The sequence below is a fragment of the Lissotriton vulgaris genome, chromosome 3_1 (assembly GCF_964263255.1).
Source record: "Lissotriton vulgaris chromosome 3_1, aLisVul1.2, whole genome shotgun sequence".
Lineage (NCBI taxonomy): Eukaryota > Metazoa > Chordata > Amphibia > Caudata > Salamandridae > Lissotriton > Lissotriton vulgaris.
Genome location: NC_141689.1, coordinates 1,784,576,009 through 1,784,597,774, shown reverse-complemented (window position 1 = coordinate 1,784,597,774; position 21,766 = coordinate 1,784,576,009). Strand labels below are relative to the sequence as shown.

The window sequence follows — 21,766 nt, the reverse complement described above, 5'->3', positions numbered from 1 at the left end:
TTGTTGAGGGAATTGATATTGGGAATCGGTCTTCAACTTCTGTTGAGACCGCAGATGATCTGTAAAGCATTAAAGTATAGCAAGTAAATGTAGAAATGGTAGCAATCAGAGTTATCGTAATGCAAAATTGCCTTGCTTTCGATAGTCAAGAAGTGTTGGACATGTATGCCAGATAAAAGAAAGCCTACTGTTTCTTTTATTACTAAAAGGACTACTTTGAGTAATCAGATTATGTCTCTGGAGGAACTAGGTTGATGGGAAATTGATTTAGAAAATTAGGGAGGAGTTTTCACAATGTTAGTGAATGGTTGGGTAAAATTAGGTGGTGGTCTTACCAGGCAAAACTATCTCCTATGATAATCATAATGATTTGTACAATTGTTCTTTTCCTTTTGTATAAAATTGTTAGAATGCATTATTAGTAGCAACAAGAAAGACAGAAGAGGTGACAGTAAACGGAAGAAAAGGAACAGGTCAGTCAAAATCGAAATGGAGGATTTTAGGAATCGTGTTTACAACCAGTTAAAGATGGTGGAGGAGAATGTTAAAAAAACAAAAGAGATGGAGACATCTACTAATTGATGGTTGACTAATAACGTTTATTAAAGCGTTATAAGTGATCATTATCAGAGGGGGAGGGGACGTTTTTCACATGTGACATTTTGAAAAATAAATACTTTGTGTGTACTCATGATTTTCGAGATGAATGTATTGTAACTGATTAATTAATGACCTTTCACATAAAACAAATTATTAGTTATGTTTTGAACTGTGATTGATAATGTGGTTTAGTTATGACACATTTTCGCGAATACATAGTTTTTATTGAAAAAATTGATTCAGTTTCTAGTGTTTTGTTCAATCCTCTCCTGCTCATTCTCCCTGCCAATCCATGTTCCCCTGTGAGTCTTCTCTCGCTACAGTTTCCACAGAGCATGGCATAATGTGATGCAACTGATTATTTCCTTCATAGAGCTGGACTCTCTGATGTATGCTTGATAGCACATTAGTGTATTAATGTTTTGCTGAAAATTTTTCGTATTGTGTTATGCATCTCTGGATTGCTGGTGCTGTGGAAGGTAATGGAAGATTCTTGATTATTCTTAGAAATAGGTTTGTGTTAAACACCTTTATAATGGCAATCTGGTTTATGATTAGCTCGATATTTGTTGTCCAGTCACTTTGCTGAATCTCTATAGTGATGGCAATCATGCTATGCTGAATCTGTAGCTCTGCTCATTGTTTATGTGTAGAATGTATATAAAAACCCCTAGTTTTCAGTTTAAGGGATAGACTTATTTTTTCATCACAGAACACTGTCCGTAGAGATTTAGGGCCCGATGTAGGTCACCAAATACCAGTCGGTAACGGCCGAATTCGGCCGTTACCGACCGGTATTTGGTGATTGAGATGTAGGGGCCATTATTTTACAGAATCGGTAAATTTACTGAATCGGTAAATTTACCGATTCTGTAAAATACCAAATTGGTAATTTTACGGATCCCAGATGTAGGTAGCACTGTTTACAGTGCTACAGGCCTTCAGAATTCGGTATTTTATCACCCAATACAATTGGGTGGTAAAATACCTAATTCAGGTGTACATGCACATCTGTGCATTGTGACACACAGACATGCCCTTAGGGCCTGTATGTGTGCCACATGGCACACAAGCCTGGAATTGGGGTGCTACAGGGTGTCAAAGTGAGACCCCGTTCACCCTTGCAGGATTCGGTATTTACCGATTCGGTAAATAACGAATCGGTATTTCCCATTGATTCCTATGGGCTTCAAGGCCCATAGGAATCAATGGGAAATACCGATTCGGTATTTACCGAATCAGTAAATACCGAATCTTACAGATTTGGTAATTCTAAAATAAGAATTGCCTACATATGCCCCCTTCCTATTTACCTACTCTTAAATACCGAATTGGTATGATTCAGTATTTAAGAGTAGGTAAATTGGAATTACCTACATCGGGCCCATAGACTTTTCATTTTCCTCACAAAACTCTGCCAAATATTGAGAGATTTATTTTCCTATTAGAAATGCAGATGTTGTTTTTTGTAACCTGACATTTATATACCTTTTAAATGATTTCTGATTTCTGACTCTGTACTGTATCTGAGCCTTTATGACATGTAATGCATTATTCTGTGATGCCCATTCTAAAAACTTTTTAACTCTTATTGATCTAAAACTCAGGACACAAACAGTAGGACATCATCTGCATATAGTGCTATGTGATGCTCTATTGCCAGACCCCAATCAACTTTACAGATCTGAGCATCACATCCTATCCATACTGCCAAGGGCTACATAGCCAGTGCAAATAAAAATGGGGAGAAAGGACACCCCTATCTGGTACCCCTCCCCTTTCCTAAATGTTGCCTATTTTTGAAATCTCATTCTATATAGTGTGCCAACTCTTGAACTCCTCAAGGGCTAATACCTGGGCCAACCATCTGCCTTCCCGTTGTGGTTTCTTCACCATAGGTTTACAGTTCCATCCCATCCAGCGCAGTGCAGTTCTCCATGCTCTTAACACCACTTGGATCACTTCTGGAACAAGGCTGGGGAATGCTCATTGCCTTGTCCAGGCTAAGCAGGGCTAGGTCTCCCCTATACATGGGATAGTCACACCCTCTAGGCAGCCTGTCATTAATGGGGAGCAGTTGAGTCACCTTGTAGTATAAGCGTACATATGTCATTGCAAGTCTGTCATCATATACCGCTCTGGTACATTTCCCTAAGGCCAACATAGGAGTTCCACAGGCGCACATAAATCTGTGTCCCATGGCCAACATTGTGTCAAACCATCCCCAGGGAATGTGCAAGGGGTAGTTCTGTAAAATGTATAGTAGCCTTGGAACATCATAAGGATTCCCCATCTAGTTACAGGTGACAAGATTCCATGGGGGACTTCATATGATATGGAAATGTCTGGTGATAAATGCCTATTGGACTGCTAATTTAGCTGTTTTCTCTGCTATAGTAGGGATTTCTATTGAGTCCCATCGTGAATTACATCTCTAGGTATCCGGGTTGATTTGGTTGGACTCAGAGGGGGCAAAACACTGGTGGGCCTGGTAATAATAATAGCTGAGAGGGACATAGCACAGGAATGGACTTCCCCACGCAAATACAAAAACGTCTGGACGAAATAGTGGGAACATCATGGACTTGAGGGTTAGAACGGGGCCTGATTGGTAATTGGTATTGTTGGGGGGGATAGTGCGGCGGACTGGAAGTGAAATGCAGTTGAACAGAGCAAATGTTGTGACTGTAAGATGTAACCTTGCAATAAAATGTTTCTATAGAAGAAAAAGCAGTTCTTGGGTGGTCCCAGTCACTATCTTAGTCTGAAATACAATCACAATATTTCTAAAATCATATTGCGATTGTAATTCAATTCCAAGAGGCAATCACAAAATTATCAAGTGGATGCATATGATATTGGTTAGACCTCACAATACTCTCACATTCAGCTGGTAAGACCCATATAAAAGCTGAGATGCAGTGGTCTATTTGTGTAAATGAGACACCAGGTTTGATTCATATACAAGATAAAGCACTTTTTGGGGGGGAATTATATATCATGCGAACCTGACCCGACGGTGTCAGGTATCAGAGCGCTTTACAGGAGCACCAGTTTCATTACGTAAGGACACATTCATTTAAATGTATCTATGAGGAGTATCCATACCATTAATTACTCCTGGTCAAGAGGCAAAAAGAGAGCCAGATAACAATGTTATGCATTAGCATGGAGTACACTCCTTTAAGTTCATTTTTTATAGAGGATAAAGCCTGTCTAGATACGATAAGAAATGAGTTGGAAGCTATTTTTAAATTGAGTAAAAAAAAGTCAACAGTCCAATGTATCAGAAGAAAATGTTTGAAGAAAAGACAACAATTGGAAAATGTCTTCCATAGGAGAATAGGATCATTGCTACACCAGTGGCATCACCAACATTTGAAAACCAGAGATTCAATAAGTTATAGAATAAGGGAAAGCCATTGAAAAGTGTTTTAAAAATCTCTACCAAGAGCTAAATAAGAAAACATGAAGACTATATAATTTAGAAACAGAACTGCATTATTTGATTACAATGTATAGACAAAATCAGACTACATTAATGGCTGACATTCAGGAGCAGGAGGTAGTAAATGTTATTCATGATGTACCCAAAGTCAAATCCTTGATAGAGAATATTTTATTCATGGAAAAGTACTCGTTGGCAACATTGATAAATTATATCCTTAGAATACGAAACTATTACAGTAGTTCCCCTTGGTAGCTTTGTTTTCCTTTGCAGAAAAATCATTCAGTTTGGTGAACTGGGAGTTTTTAAAGGTGACCTTGGAAAAGTATACTTGGGACTCCTAGTTAGATCCATTTAATGGGTTCCGTCACGCTCAAATGGCCAGCTGATGGAAAATGGGGCCTGGTTGAGTAACTCAAATTTTCAAAAGGACCAGGCAGGAGTGCACAGTGTCTCCTCTCTTATTTGTTTTATTAATGCCATTGGTCATCTTGAATATGGAGCTTACTGACATACCTGACCAATTGGTTTGCTGTCTCTGATCTGGATAAGGTTTATGTAGCAGTTATTGCATTATTTCTGTGTCCATTCCTTTATAACTTGAAAGCACTATTAAAAATAATGTTCTTTCAATTAATGCAAATACAAATTCAATATCACAGGAATTTAGGAGAATTGAGGGGACTTCTATCAGATATTTAAAAAACTTGGTATCTACAGACCTCTTGTTGCTTTCCTTACTGAAGAATAAATATTTGCTGACAAAGATAAATTCAATACATTCATTGGGGAGATACTAATATTCGGTTTTGGGATTATTCATTTACTCAAGAAGATAATATTTCAAGTCACTCTTTAGTACTTGAAGAAACAATTTATTTTACATTTCTTTATTCTTTCATTATTATGTTTATTTGAGCATAGATATCCCCAATAATCAGGAGAAATAAGCTAATTGTAACCCTGAGGGAGGGGGATGGAGTCTTCAAACTCTTGAAGGATACTGGTTTGCAGCTGCCGCCTCATAAGTGTTGAGGGGAAACATCCTTTACAACGCAACTTTTACCACGCAGTGCCTTTACCACACAACTTTTACAACACAAACCATTACAACGCATTGCGCTGGGGGGCGCTCTAGGATAGCGAATATGTTTAATTTACTATCCAACACATTCCCTAGTGTCCACGGGGACTGGAGTTGGAATAGTAAATTAAACTATTCACTATCCAGCACCCCAAAGCGCTCTGCGTTGTAAAGGTTTTCGTTGTAAAAACCGCGTTGTAAAGGCATGCGTGGTAAAAGCATGCGTTGTAATGTCATACATCCGTGTCGAGGCTTATTGCAACTTCTGTAATAACTGCTTTAATTAATTAGTATTGAAAATGTAATGATCAAAGCATGAGAATTGATGGGTTTTGGTTTAAATTTTAGCGTCTGATTTTGTTTATTAAAAGTAACCGAAATTAAAAGTATATTTTCTTTGCCTTTGCGTTGTTCAGGTTGGATCTAGCTGTGACTCTGCAGATAAGCTATGGATGATTTTCTGGTGGTCCCTCATTTATAGTAGTATAGTGATGGAAGGATGCTCAGTCTCTTGGCATTCATGAGTGGGAAAGAAAGAAGAACCACATTTTGTCCATTGCGGGATTATATAATCATCAAAAGGCTCCAGGACTCAGAAAATTGCAGATTTGTATCTGTATGGGAGGCTCGGTAGAAAATGTCTGTATAGAAGAATAAACACTTTTAACTTCCGGGGCAAGAAATCATTGCATGATGCATGTTGCGGGGAACTGTAAAAAGGAAGTGGTATGTTTCTTCTCTCTTGTAGTTAAGCCAACTAACCTGCTGCTGTGTGCCACTTAACGTGATATTTTTTCTCTCTGAAGTATAGTTATCCACAAATACTTGAGATAATTTGTCTTTAAGAACCATTTTTTTTGTAATTAGGATTTGGTTGTGTAATAACGGCATTGTTTTCATGACTTAACAAAAAATGTGAAAACTGATAAGTTTAAAAAGGAGATGTACAAATTTCAGCAGTGGAAGTGTGAGACTGGACACCTCAATAGTTTAAACTTTAAAAACTAGCTAATAAAGTCCAGTAGCTACAATGTATTTTTCTGGTCGAGCCTCTCAACTGTTTTCACACACCATATACCAAATAACCTAAGTTTACAAAAACAGCCATTTACGTGGACAAAATTCCTTGTGTGTGAGATTTTGTACTCTTGAGAATACCAACAGTGAGGATAACATTCTTTTGGTGCAAGAATTATGTTGGACAATGATCTGGCCATTCTAGGGTAAGACTATCTGTGAAATTTAGTGAATTCACCTCAAATCACACATTTATTGCTATTGATACATTTTTACAGGCAGTGATCCATCCTAAAACATATACAGATTTTCTCATGTCAGATGTAAGTGCTTATGCTTTGGTAATAGTACACCTCAAAATGTATGTAGAGGAACATACAGCCTGATTCATGAAAACCGGATTCTGCGATTCTCAATTAGCGATTAACTGCGAATCACAATTGAGAAATCGCAGAACGGTATTCATGATGTTTTGCAATAAAAAAAAGCGATTCGCACGCGGCCGCAAAAACCGTTTGCGATTATCGAAAATCGCAGAAAAATCGCTATTTCCGGCTACATCCGTGTCGGATTTGCGATATCGCAAATAGCGATATTGCTAATTGCGATATCGCTAATTGCGAGATCGCAAAAAGCGAGATCGCAAAATCGCAAGATCGGGAAAACGGGAAGTCGCATTTCGAGCACAGTGATGACATCACAACCAGGAAGCAACCAGTTCCCACCCCCATTCACCACAGTGAGGCAGACCTCGAGGCAGCCACAGAGACAGCTCCTGCAATTCACCTTGGATTACCACTTTCCAACTACACTGCAGCTATATCAGAGGAGGCAGTACCTGGGCCCAGCAACACCACAGGGCGCAAGAGAAAGCTAAAGTTCTCCGAGCAGGAGTTGGAGCACTTAATTGAAGGGGTGGTGGAGCACCACTCCAAACTGTTCGGGAAGGACTCAAGGAGGATGCCCGAGCAGGAGAAGCGCAGGATCTGGGTGGGCATAGCGGCCGCTGTGAACTCTGTGGGTGTGGCCGACAGGTACCTCGATGAACTTAAGAAACGTTGGTACAACCTCCGAGGTCGTGCCAAAGAGAAGGTAGCTGAGAGGCTTGGAGAGTCCCTGGGCACTGGAGGGGGAGGGCCTACAGTCCCTCCAAACACCCCCATGGAGGATAGAGTAGAAGACACGCTGGAGGCTGAGGCGTGCATCGGAGTCACCCGTTTGGATTCATCCCACCCCACCCAAGACATCCAAGGTAAGTGGCATGCGACTGCAACCCTGTCCCCTATGAATGGCCAAGACCATATAGCCTCCCATAATGTTCCATAGTCCTGCCATCGGTGCACATCAGGTAATGCCCTAAAGCATTGTGGGACATGTAGTGTGGCCACAATGTAGAAGTACCCCAATGCAGCCAGACAGGTTCAAAAGTACACAAAGCCATAGGCAGTCAGGGAATGTCACCCAGCATGCATGTAGCAACTGCACGTGTGACAGATACATGCAACTAATGAACGTCCACTTCCCCTCACAGGTGGCGCAGACAGCAGCGACAGCGAGAGGCTGCAAATAGATTAGGAAGCACAGGATGACTAGGAGGTGCCGTTACATACACAGCCTCCTGCGTCTGCCACAGCAACAACCCCTGCAGCCAGGTCCACCACCAGTGTGCCTCCAGCCCCTGCCACAGCAACAACCCCTGCAGCCAGGTCCACCACCAGTGTGCCGCTAGCCCCTGCCGCAGCAACAACCCCTGCAGCCAGGTCCACCACCAGTGTGCCTCCAGCCCCTGCCACAACAGCAATGCGTAGCTTGACTCCACCATCAGCTGGAGCATCAACATCAGGTCCCGCGACAGCGGCGACACAACGGCCACCCACTGTTTCAGGCCAGTAGAGCAGGCGTGGCAGGTCTCGCCTGCAGACCAATGCTCCCAGCACCAGGAGGGGGAATGGACAGCGGCTGCCAAACATGAGTGTTGAACGTCGCATGCTCAGGATTCACCAGCTGCAGGCACGCCGGCAAGGGGCCATACAGCTTCAGCTTTACAACATTGGCCGCAATGTGGCAGGTGTGGGGTGCCGGATGGACTGCATGACGGCAGCCATGGCAGGTGTGGGGGGGGGGGATTGCCCGCATGACTGCAGCCATGGAGGCCAACACAGCTGCAATGATTTCACAGCACAACACAGCCCGCCGCCGCCACCGCCAGCTACTGACCCGGCTGACGGCTTACACCCGGTCAAACTATGTTGTTGGCAATGCCACCTCACAGCTATCGCGCCGGTCCCTGGTGCAGCAGCAGCAGCTCATACAGTGCTGCGAGGATGTGGCCAGGGTACTTGAGCACCTGACCACTGCCGTGACCGCACTTCACCCTGCTCTACCTGCCACTGTCGGGGGTGATGATGCCAGTGAGGGGACATCAAGTGTGAGCAGCCACTCTGCCTCACACGTAGGGGCGCTGAGACGCAGCACCAGGCCCACTGCAGGGACACATGCGGAGGCTGAGGTGGAGCCATAGAGGCGCGCGGGTGCTTCGCGCCGGAGGCGCACCTGACTGAATAGTACTTGTACAAGCACAGGCTGAACATAAGCCTGCCCTGTGTATTGGACGCAGCAGTATGCTGAAATACTGTTTGCATTTGAAGGATGGCAACTGGAACATTTTTTGTGATTCAAACAATAATATTTAATTTAGCATCCCACATTGGCGTTGTGTCATTATTAAATTTTGCATGCAATTGTGATTTGTTGGGTGAGGGGAGAGGGTGCAATAGAAACTGTTCATTGTGATGTGGTTGCGACGTCTGTGGCCTTCAGCTGGGTGCTCCCCGCGTGCATGGCGCGCATGTGCAGGTGGCCGGTCATCCCCTTCCGATTCACTGCCAGAGATGTCGACAGGTATCCGACGCTTGGTAGCAATGTTGTGTAGTATAGCACACACAGCCACAATGCAGCAGCAAACTTCAGGACTGTAGTACATGGCCCCATCTGTCTTGTGAAGTATGCAGAATCTGCTCTTCAGTAGCCCAAAAGTTCTCTCAATGCAATTCCTTGTGCGTATGTGTGCTACGTTGTAACCCTGTTGCTGTGGTGTAGCAGGGTTGAGGTATGGGGTGAGGAGGTATTCACGCAGGGCGTAGCCACTGTCACCTGAATGAGAGAAGCAGAGGGTGAGTGCCTGTGCAGCGCAGCTACTTCATCGCAGTGTGACATTGTGGGCAAAGTGTACTTACCAAGTAGGTGTCCTTCCCTGAAGTCTCCCCTGGCCAGTCGTGTGTGGAGGCCGCTGTGCCGGAATATGAATGAGTCATGTGTACTCCCCGGGTACTGTGCCACTATGTCCGTGATGTATGTCTTTGCATTGCAGACCATCTGGATGTTGAGGGAGTGGTAGGACTTGCGATTGCGGTTCATGTACTCCGTTGCAGCTGGTGGGCAGATGTGGATGTGGGTACAGTCAATGCATCCTATCACGTGTGGGAAATGCGCAACGATGTAGAATTGAAGCTTGGTCTCATCCAATTCCTGTTGGCTTGTCGGAAATTTGATGTGGTGGTGTAGCTGGGTCAGCATTGCGTCAAGGAAACTCCCTAGGCAGCGGGACATGGTGGGCTGGGATATCCCCCAGCAGCCGCAACTATCCCCTGGAAGCTCCCGGAGGCCAGAAGGTGCAGGCTACACAATACCTGGACATGTGTTGGCACGGCATTGGTCCACCTTGTTGGGTGCTGCATCAGGGGGTCAAGGTCCTGTATTAGCTTGATGATCATTGCCCCATTCAGGCGGTACTTTGCGTAAATTTGCTCTCTGGTTTGGCCCAGCAGGGTGACCCGCTGGTGGGAGATCCTGGCCTGGACTCTGCGTCTCCTCCGTGCTGCTCGCTGTAGCCTTCGCCGCCTGACCACCATGTACTTTCCTGGCATTGTGACACTCCTTATGCTGATGCTGCTTCTCCTTAAGTGTGTTTGGTCAGGCCAGCACCAGTTGCTGATAGGCCAACAGTTTTTCAATTTTTTTTTTACTATGGGTTTGATGGTTACCACCTGCTTTGGGTTGTCCTTAAATTGCGCCTCGCAAAATGCGATTTTGGGGTTTTTCGCTAATTGCGATTTTTCATGAATCCCGATTGCGAGGAATTTGCGAATTTGCTATTATTTTCACAGAATCCGTGATTTCTCGCTATTTCCGATTCGCAAATGGTCTACTTCCGGGATTCTGCGAATATTTTAGCGATTTCGCAATTCTGTGTTTGCGAATTCACTTTTTTCATGGTGAATTCCGATTATGGGAATTGCGCCCGCAATAGCATTTTCGCAGCTATTGCGAGCTCAATTTAGCTTCATGAATCAGGTTGTTATTTCTCTACAGGAAAAGTGTTCCCTATAGAGAATGGACTGCAGCTTACACTTACACATGCAGAAATGTGTACGTGTACAGTAATTATGCTTAGAAGGATGCTAATATGAGCACTAATGGGATCTTCAAAAGTCACAGTTTTTCTTGAGCCCTCCTGCAATTCTTAGAGAATTTTTAACAAATCCTAAATGCAATTCTTTCTAACTTTCCAAAGGACACTTTTTTTTCAAAGGTGATCCAATTAGAGAAAGCATACCTAACACAGCCATTCCTAACAATAATCACTTTTCGTACTGGTCATTTCTGCCTAAACTGATCGTTTGGTAGGCACTTTGTAATTTGTTGCATATTCTATCAAATAAATACCTTTATTCATACATTAACTAGGATGATGTAATGTGAAATATTAAAATCAATTAAATCAAACACAGTTCTCCTCACTCTGTAATTCAGTCCGAATTCCAAGATTCTTGACCCGCATGATGAATTAAATGGTATATGTTTGCAAATGAAGTAAGTACCTTTGCAGTTTTGGTCTTCAGCCAGAATATAATGGTTAATGTAAGTGTTGATTTATCTTACAGTAAGTCACAATGGCCCACATGCATCAATGTCGTCTTTTGCGATTTCTAAATTGCGATAAATAGCGATTCGCAATTTAGAAATCGCAAAAGGCTATGCATGATTATTTTTTTAATTTTCATGCAATTCGGTAGAAATCGCTATTTTTACCGAATCGCATACAAAATGCGATTTTCAAATTGCGAATTCGCAATTCCCATTCATTCCTATAGGCCAAAAGGCCCATAGGAATGAATGGGAATTGCGAATTCGCAATTTGAAAATCGCAAATCCTGATTGCATATCAAGGGTGGTGAGGGGGGTTCAAATGAACCCCCCATGCACCCATGAAATGCTGTTTTCGCATCATGTTGCACACCCACATGTCCTAAGGACATGTGTGTCCATAACATGAATGTTAAAAAAAAGCATTTTCAGCGTTATTTTCATTTTTTGCAAATTTACCGAGTAGTTCAACTACTCTGTAAATTTATCCCTCTAATTGCGAATTCGCAATTTAAAAAGTATTCATGCATTGCTTTTAAGAAATCGCAAATTTGCGATTTCTTAAAAGCAATCGCATTTTTAGAAATCGCAAAAATGTTGCAATTTCTAAAAATGCTTGATGCATTCCAAAAAGCATTTTTGGAATCGCAAACGGCCGATTTTAAGGAATCGCACCGTTTGCGACTCCAAAAATGCTTGATGCATGTGGGCCACAGTTTCTTCTCTTTAAATGTTGCATTGGTCGCTGTCATGTTAGTGTTGGTATTTAATCTTGATTAGGAATGTGATGATAATCTTTTTAAATCTGGACTATTTCATACGAAAAAGAACGTGTTCAATCTGTATTCTTTAAAGATGTGTTTGGTGCTATCTCCAAATGATTGTGTAAATAATTTTACTTTCTCAGATTTTTTTTAAATATGTTATCTTTTTTGCACTTGTTTTATTGCTTTTGCAAGGGGAGACTACAGCCTCTAATCTGACTGTGATAACTCTAATCACTAGTATATGCAGTAGACCTTTGTACTCTCTACCATTCCTATGTGACTCTTAGAGTATATCCATTTGTATCCCTTCCTTATGTATATAGAGATAACTCTAATCACTAGTATATGCTGTAGAACTTTGTACTCTCTAACATTCATATGTGACTCTTAGAGTATATCCATTCGTATCTCTTCCTTGCGTGACTTTACTATTTGTACATTTGCAATTTTTCTTTCTGTGTGTATCTCTTTCTTGTGTGACTTTACATCTTGTACATTTGCAATTTTTTTTCTGTTTGTATCTTTTATGTAACGCATGTAATCCTTAGTCCTTATGTTTTGCAACTGGTTCTTATGTAAAGCTCTCTGACACCTTCGGGTAAAGTTTGCGCTATATAAAATCGCATTAAATACAATAAAATAAATAAAAAAGGCACAGAGACTGTGCCAGGATTCAATAAGACAACCAGACCGACCAGGATCATCTTCAGAAGAAACTTTTAGTCTTTGTAAAGGGCTTCAAAACACTAGACCATTCGAGAACGAGATAGCGAAATGTAATAATATACAATTTGCTTTCCATAAAAAAACACAAATGACTGAAAGAAAATTAAAGTTCAAAAATCGAAACAAATATAGAAAAATTAAGCAGCAAACAAGAGAACTAGCTTCTCAATTCGCCATTTTTATCTTGCAAACACTTTATCGATTGACGAATTCCTCCCTTCCTCTAAGTGATAGGAGCCTTTCTCTGTTATACATAGACACGTGGATAACAAGTCATAAACAATATCTTCTTCGGAAGTTTACATTTATTTGTTATCACTCCATATTATATCGTACATAAACAATATGCCTTTTTGTTTATTGTCTGCAGGTATTGTCTGGCTGACAGCCACTATAGTCGGTGCGCCAATGTGGCATGTACAGCGATTAGAGGTATGTGCATACTTTTATTTTAAATTCGTGAAAGATAGTGTATAAGTAAATGCTTTGCCTATATATCAAAGGACTACTGTACTGCTTGCATTATTCAAAATACTTTACAATTTCCAAGTACAATTTTATCGTCAGCCAAAACAAATTACACTGTGACAGACACACAATTGCTGGACCATTAAGTAATACCCTTTACGACAAAATTAAGATTGTATCTGAAAAGAAATCAATGTGGAAAAGGATACTGTTATCTTTAAGGGTATTTTTTTCCTATAATGATGCATAGAGTGGAAACCATCCAGGACATGATGCATCAAATTATACGTACATATCTCCTGCATGCTGAGCAAAGGCTTTCAAATAACAGATACAACAGTAATGGCACAGGAACCCTTAGCAACACGGGCCTTATTGGCCAAGATTGGTGCGTCGTGAATGGAGTTCTGTTGATATTACAACCTAATGTTAATATTATATGATCTATTACATCCATCACTCAGTAGGGTGCATTTATAAGATGAATGCAACCTGAGCCACCCAGCTGGTGGTCTCTTCATGCCATTGTACTTCCCTTTTTAAGTTGGAAACTGGGAGAGTAATACAGCGCCTGCCTCCGCAAGGCTGGCAGAGAAAAATGGAAAATGTGTTTGAATGTGTTTTGTTGTCAGGCACTGATTGAAAAATATCACTATTTTATTCCAACAATGTTTCAGGTTTTTCACGTTTGCCGTGCAGCAAAACAAATGAGGATGTTGAATACAAACCTAGTGCCCTTTAACCTTATACCAAGTCCATGGCAGCGGTGACCTAGATGACTAATGGGTGGGGGAGCGGACGTAGGGTCGCAGGGGTGGCTGCAAGGGGGGGTCACGGGTGGTGTTGCGTGGGGGCGAAATATAAAAGGAAAAGCAAGAGGAAAAATAAAAACTTACCTTGAGGCCGGGTCCCTCGTCTCCTCTTCTCCTGCTCTCCTGTCTCTGACTAGGACATGAACAGGAAGCAGGCAGCCAGGCTCCCTTCCCTAAGCCAATCACAATGCTACAATACAGTGTTGTGATTGGTCTGAGCACTTTGAAACGACGCTCAGCCAGGGGCTGGAGCGGTGGGCATATTCCCCATGCAGGCTACAATGCAGCCTGCATAGAGAAGGGGAAAGTGTGTATGGCTGTCATTGCTCTCTAAGGGGTGGGCAAGCCACTCCTCCCCTTCCCTGCTCCCTAAGCAGAGCAGCCCCGGCAAAGCAAACATAAAATGGTAATAACTAAATGTTATTACCATTTTATGCTTTTGCTTCTCACACTGCGAGATAGCAGTGGGGCGACACTCCTCCACCACAGTGGAGGAGCCGCCACTGGTCCATGGAGAGCTCACAAAGTCTCTGTGAAAATGCTGCTGTTTCCGTCAGAAAAAGATCCTGAAGAATTACTCGGACATCAACGTCAATGAGGATAGTCCTCTCCCCTCATTTGACACAGCTGACCCTGCTGACCTGCCGTCCCCTGCAGTTTTGTCTGCATTCCCGCCACCTATTTTCTCCTTGCAAATAAAAAATCTCATGATGAATAAGAAATGAAGCTCATCTGATGATCCTTGCCGCCAAAGGGTTTTACAACTCACTCCGGATCAGATTGAGACTTTTTTGGTCAAAGTCTTCAATCGAAAATTAATAAAGGCAGTGTATCGTTTGGAAGGAAGCAGTAGTTGTTTCTATTCAAATTAAACCAAATGGGGACCCAGAGGGCCTCAAAAACCTTTGATCTATCTCTTTACTGCCCATGCAGGCAAAAAAGCTTAAAAATATAATTGTGAAGTGGCTGACTATATTATTTCCCCGGATTTCATTAATTGCCAAGTAGACCAAGGGGGCACCACTTCTCTGGTAATGTTGGATCTGTCAGCTGCATTTGATACAATATCACCATTCCACCTAGTTCAAAGATTACATCAGGCAGGTGTGAGGCTCACTGCTCTGGCCCTTCTTTGCTGCTTTATGATGGATAGGGTCCTGTCAGCTGTGATAGTTTTAGAGTTGAGGCTTTCAACCTCCCTTGTGGGGTTCCACAGGGATCCTTCCTTACCCCATCCTATTCAATCTGTATGTTTGCCCTCTTGCGGGACTGGTGCGCTCGTTCGACTTTCAGGTGTTATGCTATATGGACAGTACTCAAATATTGTCTCCAAATCAGAGGATCTGCCGCCGGTAGCAGACAAGTTCAAATAATGGACAAACTAATGAATAGCATTATTACCATGATGAAGAACAATTGCTCAAAATGGAATGTTGAAAAGATAGAGATCTTGGTTTTTGGGGCACAGCTTTTGGTGTGGTCTAAACTTTAGTGGCCAGAAATGTGTGGTACTTTACCATCGCCAGTTGAATCTCTTAAAATCTTGGGGATTATTTTTGATAACACTCTTACTTTTGATGTCCCAGTCAGCTGGACTGTCAGCTCCTGCTTCTTCATTATCAGATCTTGAAAAAGATATTTGCTCTTTTCCAACTGAACTCAGGTTGGCTGTGGTTAGCACTTTAATTAAATTTTTTAGACAATTGTAACAGTTAATACTTAAACATCAACAAGTCCTCACTAAATTGACTACAGGTCATTCCGAATGTGGTAGCCCATCTGGTCTTGAATGTGGCTAAACATTTTTCATTGAGGTAAGGCATTTGCTCCCTTCACTGACTGCCAGAAAGCGGGTGATACATAAATCTCTTTGCATGGTCTACTTGTCTCTTTATCATCAAGGACTTGTACTTTCAGAACAAAGTTCCACTGGTAAATCCCTAGAAGACTTCTCAGATCATCATCTCTCAGGAAAGTGACCATCCCCAAGATAAAGGAAAGCCAGGCGGGGTGGTTACTCCTATTCTGTAGCGGCAGCTAAATTATGGAACACTCTGCCATTGTGAGTCTGGACTCCTTGATATTCTGTAAACAACTTAAAACCTGGCTTGTGTCCCTTCCTTGACTGCAGCTCCTTGGTCTTTTCCTTACCAATACTAGCTGTTTGATGCCTTCGGGTTTAGTGCCCTTTACAAATACTATTCCGTGCACTTTACAAATACTATTCCGTTCCACATCATTTTGACAAGTTAATTTGTATGTTGTCATTAGTCTGTGATGATGATCAGACAGCACATAAGTATTCACAAATTAAACAAGTGATTTAGTTTTGTGCTTGCCATTCGAGATTTGCCCGGATGTAACTTGACTTTAAGCGTGTGCACACACACACACACACACACACACACACACACACACCTGACAGAGAAAGAGTAGGGGCTCTTCTAAGTGTTTGTTAAAAAAAAAGCCTTTTCTGGAGGCTTTTTCCTCAGAGTGCTTGGGTATCATATATAATTACTTACAGGAAGTTCTTTCACTCTGGCTTAAAACATTATATATGAAATGTGGAAGAAAACTGAGAAAGCTGTAGTTAAATAAGTTACATTAAAGGTTCAAGTTGTTCTTTGTACAGAATGGAAGATGGCCATCAATTTCAAGTCTATTGCTGTATCCATTTTCCGGGACTGTTCGGTGAGGATGGTTCCTATCTATTTTACATGTCTGCAGTTTAATAGAATCTAACCATAACAATCTCAGAGAAATAGTGTATTGTCATGTAACATTCCATCTTCCCTGCTTTCTGCATTGAATGTACCTCCATACTGTACCAAAACAAGTTCTAATATAAACCTCACTTTTTAAATGTTATTCAACTCGCTGAAGTGACATCCAGCCGAAAATGTACGCCTGTCTGTCACATTGTGTGCAGCTTCTACCATTAGATTCTGCACTTCTTTAGCTCCCCCTTTGGAGCACAGCAGTACATGCCTGCTAATGGTGGCTCCATTGAAAATTCCAACTCTATTTTTAATGACCTATGTTACTTTTTGGAAGAGCAGCCAACAAAGCACTGAGAAGACATTCCAAAACTCACCCAACCTCAATCCACTGACAGAAGAGCGAAACTAACATTCTTTTGTTAAAGGGTTACGGAGATGTATCACATTCATAAAAGTGGTTCTTTTATTTCAAGGTGAATCCTTGCTGTGCTATTTCATCCAGGATTGCACCGGCATTTTTAAAGCATATCTTGTAATTTGCAAGTCATATATAATGTTGTGGTATGTCCTACAATCTTTGGCCATTGGACAAAATTCATTTGTCTGCAAATTTATTACTCTTTTTTGTGAGTATTATTGTCTTACGTTCTTACCCAAGATCACTACTTCTGTCCTGTTGGTAGTTGCCTTTAACCCAGTTAGTTACTTCGTTCCTGCAGGCAATTAACTTGTGTTGCGTATTGGGAGTCTTGTCCGCCCGGTAGAGTAGGAGTTTTGTGTTGTTGGCATTGCTGACAATGTTGATGTTGTTTGTGAGGAAGACGTTGGCGAGAGGGATCATGTATGTGTTGAAGAGGGTAAGGCTGAGTGATAAACCTTGAGGCACTCTGCAGATGAGTTTGCTGGCTTCCGAGTAGTAAGGTTCAAGGCTGACTGCTTGCATTCTGTCTATTAAAAAAAGGAACATATACAGCATCATTCTCATATGGGCTTCTGATGAGGATGGGGTGTCAGACCGTGTCAAATGCCATGGAGGGATCCTGGGAGATTGAGGGTTTCTGCATCACCTCTGTCAAGGGACATGCAGATGTTTTCTGTGACACCAATGAGTGCTGTTTCTGTGTGGTGGTTTGGCCTGAATCAGGACTGCTTGATGTTGAGGAGCTGGTGTTTGCTGTAGTAGTTGGTGAGGCATCAGTTGATTAGTATCTCTAAGACTTTGGCCAGCAATAGAGGGGGATAGGTTTGCAGTTGGAAAACATGGCTGGGTCAGCAGATGGGTATTTGATCAGGGGCATAACAGAGGTGTGTTTCCTGGTGTCCTGTGGGTGAGTTGATGGAGGCATTGAGGATGAGTGTTAGTGCTTCTCTGACTAGTAGGAGTCCTTTAGTGAAGGCATGATGGGGGTATTGACCAGATGAGGCCCCTGCGTGGAAGGTCTTCATGGTAGCAGTAGTTTCGATGGTAGTGATGGTAAACCATGAGGTCAGGATTTGTCCTTTGGCTGTGATGGGAATTTGAGTTGTGACAGTGATGGGATCTGGTTGAGGGTCGGAGTTGCCATATATGGGCGTGATTTTGTTACAGACAAATTCTAAGAACTTGATGCAAAGGTCTTGCAAGGGAGTGCTGTTGCTGGCGGAGCCTAGAGGTGCGATGAAATCTTGGATAGATGGTGAAGATTTACTTTCCGCTGTTTGTGCCAGCATTTTGGTGGTCTGCAAGAGCTGTGCTTTTAGTGTTCTGTATCTGCTGTTACCAATGTCTTAGAGCAGATTTCAAGGTATCTTAACTTGTCTCTATTTGCATTCCATCAAGTTGCAGTAAGTAGGCCAAAGAGTGCTACATCAATGCAGTGCAGAGTCGCTAAACGCAATCTAGATGCCATTCATCTAGAACACAGATTTATTTTTGATGTGATTGCCAACAAGTGCTCATTGCCTTTCGGTTACTTCAGAGTTTAATGGTAACTTTAGAGAGTTTGTGTAACTACTAAGTGGCATAGGAAAAGAAACAACAGGCACATAAAGAACCGCCACACGGTCTTTACTCATGACCTAGGATTTGTGTGGAATTCACAAGTTTAGTCAGTTCATTATTCAGATGCCTCTTGATTTTCCAAGTGGCTCTTGTTTATCCTTAGTTCTGGTTTTATGGCTTATACCAGCTTGGGTCACTGAACTCCCACAGCTCTCCAGCCATAGTTTAGTTGGTAGAAGGCTTGCTGGTTGTGTAGTAGTTAAATGCAGGTTCCTTGAAGGTGCTTAGGGAGATGACAATTTCTCGCGGTATCCTGGTTTTATGCCTTGATAACATTAATGCTTGGTGAAGAGGTCCTTATAAACTTGAAATTTACATCCATATGGAGTAAGTAGGTTCAAGCACATAATGGCAACCTGGTTGTTTAGTCTTCTCAGCCTGTATTAAAATAATATAGACATTCCATCTTCAGGTGCTCATGTTGCTTCCACAAGATAGTCTGTATGGAGAAGTGGGAGAAATGTACAAAGCAAGGAGTGATGCTAGTTAATGCTAATGACCACAGCATTAACATTGTGGTGAAAGAGAGCTAAGATTGGATTCCCATGTTTGTCAACCATTCCCAACGGCATTGAAACAGGCTTTGTCCCACTCCACATTAGAACCTAGATAATGGCAAGGGTTATGAAAAGAAAGTTTTCTTTCATTTATTGGAACACTTGGTTTCATTAACGAAGATGGTGCAGGCCTGGATCCCTGTGTTGTTTTCTAGTTGGAACCTGACTTGGATGTTGTCAGTGTTGACGTTAAAAGGGGGAATCCTGGGCTCAAATAGGCTGCCAAGACCATTAAGGATAAAAATTCACCATCAGGCTTCGCAAGGTCTCAGTTTATATTTTATTTAAATGTAAAATTAGTTACTACAGTAAAAAGTTAGTTAAAGTCAAAATCCATTCCATTATGCAATATGCATTTAAGAAATCAAGTAGCCACAGAACATTTGCAAATATAATAACATTAATAATAACAAGCCCTAATGCAAACTGACCACACTGTGTCTTGCCCTCTCTGCTATAAAAGTAGAATGGCATAACTCTTTCCGAAATAGCCCCCTGTTCATAATGTTTTAAATAAAGACCGCACTCAGTTTGACTGCATGATATTATGTAAAGCAAAGCAATCAGATTGATAACTTCCAAAACACCAACTTGTGCATTATTGTCTTTGGCTAGCAACTTCCACTACTTAGTTGCACAGAGAACGCAAAGAAGAAATGAAACATTAGACAATAAACTGTTCCGCATTGACCATAATGAGAAACATAACAATGAAGATTCAGCACATAACCTTGAAATTTTTCAAATCACATTTTTTCAGCAGACAAAGCCAGAGACAAAAATTAACTTTACATGCACAGAAACAAACTGTGTTTGAATGTGGATTTCGATTGTATTCTGAAAAGCAATGCTCGTACACAGCATTTAAACATGCACTTGCAATAATGTGGCCTAGTGCGGCCTAGTTTTGTCAAGCAAGCCAAACCTTGGCTAAGCATTATTTTTTTTAAAATAAAGAAATTTTTCACATTCCTCCCTCTGATAATTGAAAATGATCAAGCGATCAAACTATTGCAACTCAGTCCTCATTCTTGATCTTGAAAATATTTTTCCTGTGCAACCATCTCAGATTTTCATAGATCTCTGCCTTTCTGTTGTCAAGAACAACTTTTTCATTAGTGAATTGTCTCATTATCTTATTCTTCTTGTTTCTGCGATTACACCTAAAACCCCTAACACAAGTTCTTCCACAAAACATAAACAGGATCAATCTCCCACACCTTCTGGCCAGGCTGAAACTCAACCAGAGCAGTACTTCTGATCATACCATTCCTTCATCGCTTCATAGCAAGTTTCTAAGTTCGCAGAAGCCTTCTTCCAGGACATATGTATTTGATTTTTTGAGGGCTTGCCTGCAGCTAACTGCATCCCAAGGAGCCTTCTAATGAGTTTGCTCCCACCCCTCCTTCACTAAATTGAGAGAACATATGAATATGTTTATTAGTCTGGGGATGGTAAGGTATGGAGAACTTATAGACTGTCCCAAATTCCTTCTGCATAGATTTCATGTATGTGGATCTGACGTGTGCGCCCCTGTCTGACACCACCCCCTTGGGCAAATCACTCGAGTAAAAATCCCTATCAAGGCCCCAGCAACTTCAGGTGCAGTTATGATTCTCAGAGGGATAGGCACTTGGTACTGTGTGGCATGGTCCTCCAAAGCCAGTATAAACCTGTTGCCAGGGACAGCTTTTGGATCCAGGGGCCCAACAATGTTGATGTTCACCCTCTCAAAGGGGGTGCCAACCACAAGCATGGGAGTCAAGGGACCCTTGCGTTTCTTCCCTGTCTTCCCACTGGCCGGAGAGGTGAGACGAATCCTAAAGAAGCACCTGAGGCTGCTCTCATCTGGGGCCAATAATAGTGGGTGACAAGCCGTGGGCAGCTGTAGAACTCACTGACACTTACTGTGCCCTCCTGTCCCACTCAGGGACTCGGGGAAATTATACACAGGCACCACTGGCCCAGGAACCCCACAGGGCCCTGAAACAACTGTACCTCACGTTGGAGGTTCTGGATGTCCTGGGCGGCCCGCGGGGGTTCCTCCCCACAACCTAGGAGACCAGCTCGGGCTGCCATCCGCCTCCTTCTTTCCGGTGGCCTCTCTTCCTGGTGTGTTCTGCTCTCTGGCACAGCTCTTCCTCCCTCTTCTCGGGGGCACAGGGGCATGGAGTAGGCTCCCGTCTGCTTCCTGCCACTTGTGCATCACCCCGCCCTCAAACAGGCAGCTCTGCCTGGCTTCCGGGTCGCCGCCGGCAGAGTAGCGGCCCCTTTGTGGACCCTCTGTGTTCTCTGTGGCTGCCTCATGCAGGAGGCATGAACCGGCGGGGTGGGCTCCCGCTTCGGTTTTTCAAAGGTATAGGTGCGGGGTGGTCTCCCGCCTCAATCGGCAAAATACGGGGTGGGCACCTGCTGCCAAAAACAAGCGCATAAGTGGGGTCGGCACCCACCAGCAATCACAAAATGCGGGGTGGGCTCCCGCCATATCCCAGCAGCTTGGGGGAATGCCTACACCGGGATTCCCTCTAGGTCATCAGGCAGCCCAGTGCTGCAGACACCAGTTCCTTTCCTCCACTTGGCAAAATCAAAATAAAGTGCTC

At 42.5% G+C, this 21,766-nt stretch overlaps 1 protein-coding gene across 1 annotated transcript in view; it reads left to right on the top strand.

Moving 5' to 3' along the window:
- The window catches only part of QRFPR (pyroglutamylated RFamide peptide receptor), a 563,204-nt gene that overhangs the window by 263,126 nt on the left and 278,312 nt on the right, over positions 1-21,766 (top strand). The window contains exon 3 of the mRNA XM_086963288.1: positions 12,939-13,000. Within this exon, the coding sequence (XP_086819414.1) occupies positions 12,939-13,000 (62 nt within the window). The remainder of the gene's footprint in view (positions 1-12,938; positions 13,001-21,766) is intronic.